Below are 11,837 nucleotides of genomic sequence, written 5' to 3' on the forward strand. Positions count from 1 at the left end.
GACAGTCCCCCCCTGGAGACACTCAGGGTTAAGTGTCCTGCTCAGGGACACGATGGCAGTAAGTGGGGTTCGAACCTGGGTTCAGAGACGGGCGTGTGTTCTACTGGGCCAGTGCCACCCACACTACCTCCTATTAAACACCCCGTTCTTGCTTTGTATTCTCCTTCCCACTATCCCTCTCACCAGAACCCCGGTTCTCTGTGTTCTTCCTCAGTTAATCCAGTCCTGTTGCTTCATCTTAGGTACCTACTTAGGACCTAAACAGTGTCTTTATTGGGCCAGTGGTGGCGATTTCAGTTAAGGAAGTGGCCCTGTAATCAGAAGGTTGCCGGTTCAAATGCCGATGCGCCAAGGTGCCACTGAGGTCCCCTTGATGAAGGTGACGTCCCCACACACTGCTCCCCGGGCGCCTGTCATGGTGCCCACTGTCACCAAGGGTGATGGTTAAATACAGAGGACACGTTTCACCGTGACACCGTGTGCTCTGTATCACAATGACAATTCACATAAAAAGGAAAGAAAAATCTACATTAAAAGGGTATTATTAGAAAAGGCGAGTTGGAAGTTGCAAGATGGCCGTTTTTTGTGTGTTTAATTTGCGCGTCAGGACTGGTTGCTCAGGCGGAGGCGCTGAAGGAGGAGAACGACAGTCTGCGCTGTCAGCTGGACGCCTACAGGAACGAGGTGGAGCTGCTGAAGCAGGAGCAGGGGAAGCCGCAGCCGCAGCACAGCGAGGAGGAGGGCGGCCGGCAGCAGCAGCTCAGCTTCCTGCAGCAGGCGCTACAGGGCATGCAGAAGGTTACTGCAGCACGCGCACACACACACACACACACACACACACACACACACACTCGCACGCACCGTTCTAGAATCCTCCCTGGCGCTTTTGTAAAGGTTCTGAGTAAATAAAATTGAGCCGGTTCCTCCCTGTGGAGCAGATGACAGCTCAGCTGTGTGTGAGAGTCTCGCCGTGGAAAACACACACACACACGTGGCTTCATAGCTTTGTGAGGACCTGGGGTAACAAGTGTTTTGTCACTTGTACCCTTTTTTTGGGGTATTACTATTCGTCTTTGGAATGCATTCAGCCCCCACAAAACTATAAAGCAGGGCACGCACACACTAAACCTCCTCGCCGGAAAACATGAAATCAATAAGCAAGAAAAGCTGAAATCCATCCATCGGTATTCAGGACGGGAAGGACTGGGGGACGGAACAGGACACCACCGGGCTGTTTACCCACGCATCAGCCTGGGGTGCGTCTACAAAAACGTCCATTTGACATCTTCCTTTAGGTGCAATGAAAGCGTTTTAAGAGAACAGATTTTATATTTTTATTTAGCCTGAGCCAGACAATGAGAGACAGACACACACACACACACACACACACACACACACACACACACACACACACACTCTCTGTTCTGGCTCGACTCACCCAGCAGCTATGAGCATGGAGATGGGCTATGACGCACACAATTACACACGAACACGCACAGACACTCGGATATGAATACAGCCTGCGGGCACACACACACACACACACACACACACAGTGGGCCGACCTCCGTAGACAGTAGGAATTATCGCAACACACACACAGACAGCGTGATAAATAGATGCCGCAGCACAGAGGAACCTATGGAGAGTGGAAGACTCCCTTGCAGGTGTGTCTCCGCCCGACCTTGACAGCTGGAAGAGGGAGGCGCCCTGAACGAGCGCGGCGTCCCGGCACCTGCGGGCAGGGGTGACCGTCCTCTCCCGCGTTCGCGGCGCCAACGCTAACCAATTCGCTCGGCAGACAGGTCCGATATGAACCCCGATGTTTCCTCCCTTTCTCTGTAGACGCCGCTGGTCTCACTTCCAGCCTTTTCTCCAGCGTGACGACTCTGCTGCCAGCTGCTACGTGTGTGTGTGTGTGTGTGTGTGTGTGTGTGTGTGTGTGTGTTTATTCATGAGGGCTGCCGGGACCTAAATAAAAGCTGAAAGGTTCCCTCGCTGAGGCGCGGCTGTCAGTGAAACCTCATTGCCAGGTGGCGGCTCCCCCACAATGCACTGGGCCTGGCCTCAGACACACACAGGGGCAGAGTCGTCCGGGTGCTGCTGCCTGCAGCTTCTAGCTGAATAGCCGGTTACCACCGGCAACGATGCCACCCTGATGGTGTGCTGTGTCAAACCTGCTCACAAACAAACGCCTTTTTTCTTCTGCAACTGTGCATTTCCGCGTGTTCACACACACAATGCTAGTGCAGATGGTGTAAAGGAATGACGCCAAGAAGCCTTCCACAAAGCCGTTTATCGATCATCAGATGTTTTCACAGTTATACAAATTCACACAAAGGATGTCCCTGCAAGTCGCCATTTATACACAGACACACGCTGGCTCACAAACGTCCCGCAGACCCGCCGCTTATTTATCGCCGCTAATGCTGCACTTCCAGGGGAGGACATTTACCGCCTTATCATAAGCAAACAAGCAGGTAGCACGGCCCAAACCAGCAGAGGTCTTACCAGGGAGCAGGAGAGAAGAAAACGCCGATCTGTCATGTTGAGAGGAGGATCAATTGAGGTGGAGTGTGTGAAAGCAGAGCTGAGAATGGGTCGTTTGTGTTCTCGAGATCTTCCGCCAGATTTGAGCTATCTGCTCTGCCTCCAGTAGGACGGACGGGCGAGAAATGCTGGGAGGAAACTCGTCTGAGGTCGGGTTCTGGTGCACAATGACGTAGGACATGTCATATGAGGACCTGGAACCCAGAGGTGGAGCAGACCAAGACCACCGCTCTCCTCTTGGCATCAGCAAACCCAGCCTAGACCGTTCTTGTCCATGGTTCCAAGATGGTTCCAAGAGCTTTCAAACATGCTCAAGAATCTCTTGAAGGCTCTTCTGTTCAGAGAACAGGTCCTCTCCTAAACTAGAGGACTTACTTCTCTTAATCTTGTTTGAAACTACATGTTTATGTCTTCAATGCGTCACAGCTTTGCATCATATGACAGTGATGTGAAAGGAGTAGGGTCTTCATGTGTGGTGATGATCTGAATATCAAAAGTTATAAGTTGCTCTCTCCCTCTGCAGCAATTACTGAAGGTCCGCGAGGAGCTGAAGCTGAAGGAGAGCGAGCTGGAGAAAAGCTCGGAGGAGAACCAGAAGCTGGAGACTCAGGTGCAGGGCCTGAAGGATCAGCTGCAGGCCCTGCTGGTGAGCTGAGCAAACACACACTTCAACCTTGCAGCACCGCGCCGTTTAACAGAACACGCGATTACCCACAAGGCTTTGCTGATGTTGCAGTCTGGAACCGAGAGTTTCTGGCCTTCTCCAGGCGGGATGGCAGGGTGTGAAGAGACGTCTCAGATCCCACCAGGTTCGGTTTCCAGCGTGGTTGGTCTGAAGGTGGTTTGCTGGATTTTGAGGGTCGGGTGGAAATGTGTGAAATTTGAATGAACCACCTCAGCTCGAATATTCCTCCCTCAGGCTGAATTTAAGCAGATGGGAATCTGCGTCACTGATCCTGGTGAGAACAGTGAGGAGGAAGAGGAGAGTGGGCTGGATGACGAAGGCTGTCAGGCCGAGTGTTAATGAGTCTGGCCTGTCGCCGCGGCTCCGGGGATCTCAAATGAATTCGCCGTGTCAGATTCCCTGTCTAATTAAAATGAAATTAGCTGCAAAATTGTGCTCAGTGCTTGAAAAAAAAAAAAAAAAAAACTGCATTTTTCTTAAGTTCTCTTTAAGTTCTCTCGCTTCTGCTCTTCAGTGGAGACGGTGGTCCGGAGGGAGAACTTCCCGAACGCCCTGCGTTCCGCAACCTTCACACAGAAAATCTGCACCGAAATGTTTTTTTATTTATATGTAAACATGGGAATTTGTCAGTGCTATTTTAACCCCGTAAAGCTGCGGGAATCAGCACCACAGACAGCTCCTCGTCGGGTTTAAATAGATCCGCCCCCCTGTTCCTACCGGTCGTCGCTGGTCAGAATACATTCAAATATCGAGATTACAGTAGTTAAATGATCGATAGAAACAGAAATAAATTATTGATTTATTCAAATGTGAATGCTAATTTAGAGAAGGCTGGTATCTTTCTACATGATTCTGTTATGCCTCAACAGCAATACCTGAATCTCAGGGATCTCATTTGCGTTCATATTTTTTTCTTTTTTATTATTATTATTATTATTATTCTTTGTGAGCAAGATAATATCTTGTCATCTTTAAGGACTTTAGGGGACTTTAGACAGAACAGAAATCCAAGAAAATGGAATAAGTCATTTTGTGAGCGAGCAGGACCCCCCCCAGCTACAGTGGACGCTCATGAAAACAAATTGGCGGCCGTCGTCGCAGCCGGCGAGAGGGCAAAGCCTCGTTCAATTAGCCGCGTCTCACCGCCGGCGCCCTCATCCGCACGCCGCTCACGGCTGGGGTTGCCATGGGGATTATCTTATCTTGGCAGCGCGGACGGGAGCCGCGGGGGACGGGCCGCGAGGTCGCTGTTGACATAAAGCAGAGTTGGGGTCAAACCGGAGATTTAATAGGATAAGGGTAATGCAGATGCATGCGCCGCGTTTGATTTTTGTTCGTCTTTGGCCGTATTGGCTGGTTGGATTATCCCGGCTTTTCCGCCGCACGCCGCGGCTTGGCGTCCCCTTGTTTTATGTAATTGATCATTAATCGGGTGGCGCGACCTTGTGCCCGGGTGGGTGATATTAATTGAAATCTGAGAGATGTCCTGGCTGCAGTGGTCCGTGCAGAATGGGACGGTAAAGGAAGGCGTTCGGCCCGTGATGTATCATGGCCGACAGTCTCATTAATGGAAGAAAAAGAAATCAATTTGCTGCTGGTGTTTTTCTCTTAGATTTGTCCCGGCTGCTGATGAGGCTGTTTTTTTCCCTCTTCTCCTCACTGTGCGTGTGTGTGTGTGTGTGTGTGTGTGTGTGTGTGTTTGTGTGTGTTATGGGATCTGTGGGTTCGCATGATGAATTGGCACCATATGGGTGAGATCTCACTCATGGCCACTTTTGCATTGATTGGTATTATCATGTTGTTTTTTGACTGTGTGTGTGTGTGTGTGTGTGTGTGTGTGTGTGTGTGTGTGTGCGCGCGTGTGCGTACGTCCATGTTTTCTGGAGTTTTAATGACGCCGGTGGTGTTTGTTTCTCGGAGCTGGAGTGTAGGAGAGGAATACCGAGCAGCACTGCAGCTCCACACCGCAGTGGAATAGCAATGAGCACAACACACACACACACACACACACTGTAATCTGTTTTTGTTCCTGATTGGGAACATGCGCGTGTGTGTGGGCAGTGTGTCTGTAATGAAGCCCATCTGTAGAGACTGACCCCTCTGTATCTGTGGGTCACCACCAAGACTTCATCTTCTTACACGGCCTCCTTCTTCCTCTTTGCCTGCGGTGTGTGTGTGTGTGTGTGTGTGTGCGCGCGTGAGTGAGTGCATGTGTGTGTGTGTGTGTGTGTGTGTGTGTGTGTGTGTGTGCGCGTTAGTGAGTGCGTGTGTGTGTGTGTGTGTGTGTGTGTGTGTGACAGAGAGAGATAACTCACTGACATCTCTCCTCATTTTTGTAATTGTCTCCAGCAGGAGACATCAGAGCGGGAGGACAGAGCCGGCGAGGAGAACGCTCATCAGGCCAATGTGAGTGGAAAGCGAGACGTTCCCTCTCCTCCTCCTCTTCTGTCTCTCCCTCATACTTCTCCCACTCTGCCTACCTCTGTCACTCTGTTCTTCCTCCTTTTACCCGTCTCTAGTCCTCCCTGTTTACACTTCCTTACGTGTCGGCCTCTTCCAGTGACATGACAGATCATTAAAGTGCACCAGAAGAAGAAGTAGAACCTGCTCTCAGGATAAATGACTGGAGCTGTTATGACGGGTGGGTCTGTGGGGGGAGATTCGAGAGGAAGCCCGTCACTCCGAACACACCTGAAGCTCGTAACTGATCATGGGGAATATGTCTCTCTCTGTCTCACACACACACACACACACCATCATACCACCCTCTGTGCCCTTCACAACAACCCTTCAAAAAGCAGCTGTGAACAACCTCTTGGTCATTAACACCCAGCCTTGTTACTGCTTACACACACAAACATTCTTTCTTCCGTCCTTCCTTTCTTCTGTTGTCCTGGTAATAGAGTCGACGTGAGCAGCTTGCTGTTCGCTGCCTAAGCTCCCCGGCTGAAACTAAGAGCATTTTTGGCTCCAGTTGCCATGTAAACTAATGCAAAACCCAAAGACTTGCCGACCGAGGCGCACACCGCACTCTTCGTTTCTTCATCCTCACTCCGCAGCTGTGGGTGGGTGGCCGTCCCTGCGGCTGACCTGAGATCAGCAGCCGTGAAGGGGACTCTATTATTTCTTACAGTCCTGTGGCCATGAATCAACCATGTAAATACAAGTGCATTAAAAAAACATAAATCAAAGGCAAAATCATACAAGGAAATATTTTTAAGTTGCCAGAGTCTTGTCTAGTTCAGAATTGAATTAATATGGGAACTTCCGAGTAATGGAGGACCAAAAATGTAGCCCTGAGGTACGCCCTCACGGACACAGGGCCTCCACGAACTGTCTGAGCTTTGCTCTGTCTGCTCTTCCTCGGCAGGAAGCTGCCGCCTCAGCCGTAGTGTCCTGCAGCCAGGAGAAGGAGGGCCAGCCGGAGAAGGGCCCGCCCAGCCCGGTGAGGTCGGAGCGGGAGGCGCTGCTCGTGGGTGAGTTCATGCGGTCGAGCGGTTGAAGGAGCACCTGGACCGCCTCCATCACCTCGCCGCCTGGCTCCTGCCAGACGAGTTCCTTCCTCGCCTCTGGTGCCTTTTAATGATCGCGTTTTGGCCGCTCGCCTGATGTGTTTGTGTTTCCGTGTGTGGGAGCGAGGAATTGAGGAACAGGGAGCAGAATAGGCAGCGTGAGTCTGAATGTGTGTTTATTGTAGGGTTTTGTCTCCAGTGTTTATTCGTCTGGAGATGACAGTGACGTCATTCAGCTTATTTATCCGACGCCAAGTAAGTTGTAGTGCGTGTTACCACTGCGTGTTACTACATTTACATTTACATTTACATTATTTACCAGACGTCCTTATCCAGAGCGACTTACAACCAGTAGTTACAGGGACAGTCCCCCCTTGGAGACACTCAGGGTTAAGTGTCCTGCTCAGGGACACGATGGTTGTAAGTGGGATTTGAACCTGGGTCTTCTGCTTGATAGGCGAGTGTGTTACCCACTAGGCTACTACCACTCCTAATTCCCCTTATACACAGGGTGTGTCGTGGGACCACGCCCACTACCAACACCAACATGCAGGTTGTCAGGACTTCAATTCTAGTGTTCTGATGAGTGAACCGCTGGATGTGACCAAAATATGGTCCAGTGTCTTAAAAAGCCACGCAGGTTGGGTGAATTCGTGATGCTCTATTGGCTGTAATAAGTGGGTGATGAGTCTTGGAAATTCTGGGAGCCTTCGATCAAACGCCAATCTTCCACTTGAAAAGACAGTGGCCTCCTTTTGTAGATCACTTAAAGATGAGTTGAGGGAAGTCACAGGAAGTGTCCTTGTCAAAAAAAGACGGCTGCTGACGGACCAGCGGTCTGCTGACTGAAAAATAATCACCGACTTTTATAGAACAGAAATCAAGACGCTGGCCCGTCCTTGTTTGCCGGCACTCATCAGTCATCCTGTCCGGGTCCCTAATGAAGTTGCCGTACAAGCAGACTTCAGTACGGAGTCATTGTTGGAGTCGTGGGGAAGTCGTGACGTGAAAGCATCAGTGTAGAAGCAAGAAATGAACTGAAAGGTGGAAATAGTGTTGGTCATGTAACTATAACGAAATATAACACACATAAAAAAAAAAGACTTAATGTGGCTCACGTATAAAAAATTTCGATAAAGATCTCGTTTAATGACATTATTTTAATGTAATGTTTCGGTTTCCCGTGTCTCCCATCTGGTTGAACAGATGTTGTCACTTCCTCAATGTGCATTCGTGACATTAATTAGATTTCAGGACACTTATGGTGGTTGAGGAGGTGTCTTCGACCTTTGGAGACACTTTCTTTGCAATGAAGTGGAAAAGGAAAGTGAACATTTGTCGAAAAACACCGCGAGAAATGCGGCCACTGGAATGGCTGTCGAGTAATCTTGAGTCTGTAAGGGAACAATAATATAATATAATAAGATGACCTTGATTTAATTATGAAATGGGTTTGCCTGAAAGAAATGTTGTTTTTGTCTGTTCTACTTGTACTATACTGACTGCCTTGAATAGAATTACATTACTAATAAAAAGAGATTAAAATACAATTTTCTTTGATTAAAACTAGACTAAAATATTCATGGGTAATTCTGACTAAAATAAGACTAAAATGATTAGACTTTTAGTCGACTGAAACTTGACTAGAATTAAATTAGTCCGGACGAGACTCGGCTAAAACCGATTCCGCCTGTAGCTAAATCATGTAAATGGTGTAAACGCACCTTTTACACACAGCCCAGTGAGCAAAAATGTCTGCAAATGTGCAAAGTAAAAGTCGGTTTGCTTCTACTTTTGTATGTACTTTGTGGTTCATTCGGAATTGACGGTTGCTGTGGTTACCGTCAGTGCTTTTGTTACCATATGGACAGCGCTTGAAGCCGACCTCTCCAGTCCACCTGTCGGCCAATCAGAAGCGGCCATTCCCGCAGATCGGGGTATAATTAGACTATCGCCGTGCCAACGATGAGCGGCTTAATAAACATTCACGTTGAGAAAAGTGGTTTTCCTTTCAAAAACGCGGCAGCGCGGCAAGTCTCCCGTTTATCCGGATGAAAGGCCACGCCCCGCCTTATCTGTTATTGACCACGGAGCGGCTTATCGGGCCGCCGCGTGGGATGCGGCTGCTGATGCAGGTGCTGCCGCTTGATAAATAGAACCCACGGGACGCAGATGGAGGAGGTCTGGTGATCCAGGGAGGCATCAAAGCAGCAATTATGCCCTCCTCCTGAAGCGCTCGGTTCAAGCGCTGGTAATTGGCAGGAGTGGTGATCGCTTCTGGGAGGACGCGTCGAGTGTCCGGAGTCGCTTCGTAAATGGGACGGGATGAGGAAATTAGCCCCTAGTGTGTGTAGTGCAGACAGGAAGCGTCGCCATGTTAACACACCTGCACTTCTCTGTCACAGGAATAATATCCACCTTCCTGCACGTACACCCGTTCGGGGCCAGCATCGAGTACATCTGCTCGTACCTGCAGCGGCTTGACACCAAGGTAACGCACACACGCACACGTCAACTCTGGAGCACAGTACTGCTCAACATATTGGATTTTACACTTGACGAAGCCAATGCCGTTTGCACTGAATGCTTGTGTTGTTCTGCTCTTGTGTTGCACCGCGGCCCCCGGAGGAACCTTGTTTCCTTTTTGGTTTTACGTACTATGTGCATATGATAGAAATGACAATAAAAACCTACTTCTGCACACACACACACAGTCTCTTGAGAATACACTGTTTATGAGCACACTTGGTTCTTATCGTGGTTTACGGGGACATGCACAACGTAAACAAAAGTTGCCCTCCAGAACTGGGCTTGTTAAGTAAATAAGATTCTCGTGACCGTAAATGAATGTCTGCAGTAAGTAAATGTTGCAGCAGGAGTTTTCAGGGCTCACGGGGACATTAAGTGTGATTGCGAGGACAAAACACACACCTGTACACGGACCTGACCAGTTAAAACACCACTTACGCCATACACCATACACACATTCAGGCTTAATTACAATCAGGAAACCATTTACCTGCTTTAGAACACAGGTTGAAAGGTGGAACCAACATCTTCTCCAGATGAAATTCGCCAAAAGTCTGGACGCTCCTGCATTTTTTTACATTACAGAACAAAACTGAAGAAGCAGGACTATGAAATAACACGCATGAGGTTGGGTAATAAATCAGGGAGCTTTTGCTGTGATGGCAGCGTTTCACACTCTCGTCTTCTCTCCACCACCTTAAGTTGGACAACGGGGACGGTCTCCAACAGTCCTGAACACTTTCTCATCGTTCGCTCATGTTAATGGGCATCTCATCAAGCGGATTTTAGTGAACAAAGCCACCATGAAGGTGAGAAGAGGAAAAAACGGATTCATCATGCACACTTCACTGCCTCCTGATCCAAAAAAACCCTCCACCACCCTGCATCTCCTCCCCAGTGAACGTCTGGCACACATGCTGTGCTAGAGAGAGTGTCCTAGCCAGCAGACATATGGGTTTCCTGGACGCCAGGCCCCACCCGTGGCAGTTCACACTCCCACCGACTAAATCTGCTCAAAGCCAGAAGAAGATGAGCTCCCTGGTTGGGGGTGAGTAGATTGCTCTGTGTCCACCATGACCTGGGGCGGGGCAGCAGATCGATCTGGATCCTCTGAGGACCTTCTGCTGCATGTCAGGAGCTGATTGGGCAACCACGGTTTTACTACGTGCCAATCAGAACCATCATGTAGCACCTGGAACTGCCACACTCAGGAAGACCTCATGCCGACTTCCAGTTGGAATCCTCGGGTGTTTTTGGTGGGAACGCTGATGATCTCGTCGGGGTCGCGAGACCTGGTTTCCATCCGGCTGCTGCTGCACCTTCGTTCACAGCAGGCGTGTGGAACCAGCACGTTCACTCCTCGCCTCTAATTGATAACCGGCAGAAGCCGAACCCGGCGGACCCGGAGCTGAGGAGAAGCGGGTCGAGCTCCCCGTGTCTCTCCGCGCAAGAACTGATGGAGGGGAAGCTGTGAGGGGTCCGGAGCTGAGGGTCCGTTCATCCTGGCGCTTTTAGCACGTCACCCCACACCGAGCCTGAATTTCGCTGGTTTGGGGTTCCTCTTGTCCTCGAACTCTAACCCATGTGTCGTTGTTGTCTTCTTTAGATCAGCACGGCCGAGGTGGAAGCCCTTCTGGGGAGGTTACCCTGCACGTTCAGACAGGAGCTGACCGGCGTAGGCGCCAGCCTGGAGAAGCGGTGGAAGTTCTGCGGCTTTGAGGGCATCAAGACGGCGTGAGGCGGCTGATTGAGGAAGACGGGTCCCTTTTTTTTTATATATCAGAGCAGAGACAGAGTGACAGTAAGGCAGAGGGGATGGACCTCCACCGATCATCTGCCGAAGACCTGCGCCATTCTGGCCCCATTACCTGGAACTGCACTCTGGGGAAATTCATTTCACAGCAGGTCTTGGTTGGCCAGAACTTGACTCTGAGAGAGAGTGTGTGTGTGTGTGTGTGTGTGTGTGTGTGTGTGTGTGTGTGTGTGTGTGTGTGTGTGCACGCATGTGCTCCTCACATCGGTGGACAGTTCTGAAGGGAGAAGATCTGTGTCTGCTGAGCGACGATCATCTCGTTTCCCTCCAGATTTGTATAAAAACCTATAAATAAACATGAATATATTTCTTCACTTTTCTTTCTCTGTATAGGCGGTTATCGCTTCCATAGGTTTTGTTAATATTCTGTAAATGCTTGAATAACAAGTTGATATTTTGAAATAAAAAAAATAAAAATAAAAACTTCTGCAGGGTGGAGCCCAGCGCAGGTCTTCTGTTCACCTGGTTTTGATGATTTGGATGGTGAGTCAGGATCAATTTATTTTAAAAGCTTAAATTCACAATTCAAAAAGAGGAGGGGCCAGTAGCCGCTCCCTGCAAGTAGCTCCACCCCCAAGCTTTATAAAATCCTTTACATTTACATTTACATTTACATTTACGGCATTTGGCAGACGCCCTTATCCAGAGCGACTTACAACGTGCTTTCAAGTTACCATCGATGAAGAGATCAATTCCGGTTCACTAGGACCCCAACTATGAATACATCTATTTAATTCACTCTGTTGTA

At 49.4% G+C, this 11,837-nt stretch overlaps 1 protein-coding gene across 8 annotated transcripts in view; it reads left to right on the forward strand.

Moving 5' to 3' along the window:
* enox2 (ecto-NOX disulfide-thiol exchanger 2) overlaps positions 1-11,525 on the forward strand; it is a 180,980-nt gene extending 169,455 nt beyond the window's left edge. For 7 of the 8 annotated variants that reach the window (XM_028960941.1, XM_028960946.1, XM_028960943.1 and 4 more), the window contains 6 exons: positions 608-798; positions 3,074-3,196; positions 5,585-5,641; positions 6,606-6,711; positions 9,153-9,238; positions 10,883-11,525. In XM_028960941.1, coding sequence (XP_028816774.1) covers positions 608-798; positions 3,074-3,196; positions 5,585-5,641; positions 6,606-6,711; positions 9,153-9,238; positions 10,883-11,014 — 695 coding nt within the window. In that variant the 3' untranslated portion in view covers positions 11,015-11,525. The remainder of the gene's footprint in view (positions 1-607; positions 799-3,073; positions 3,197-5,584; positions 5,642-6,605; positions 6,712-9,152; positions 9,239-10,882) is intronic. The other variant, XM_028960945.1, reaches the window with a different exon arrangement.
* Positions 11,526-11,837: the final 312 nt, after the last annotated feature.

Source organism: Denticeps clupeoides, chromosome 18 (genome assembly GCF_900700375.1).
Source record: "Denticeps clupeoides chromosome 18, fDenClu1.1, whole genome shotgun sequence".
Classification (NCBI taxonomy): Eukaryota; Metazoa; Chordata; class Actinopteri; order Clupeiformes; family Denticipitidae; genus Denticeps; species Denticeps clupeoides.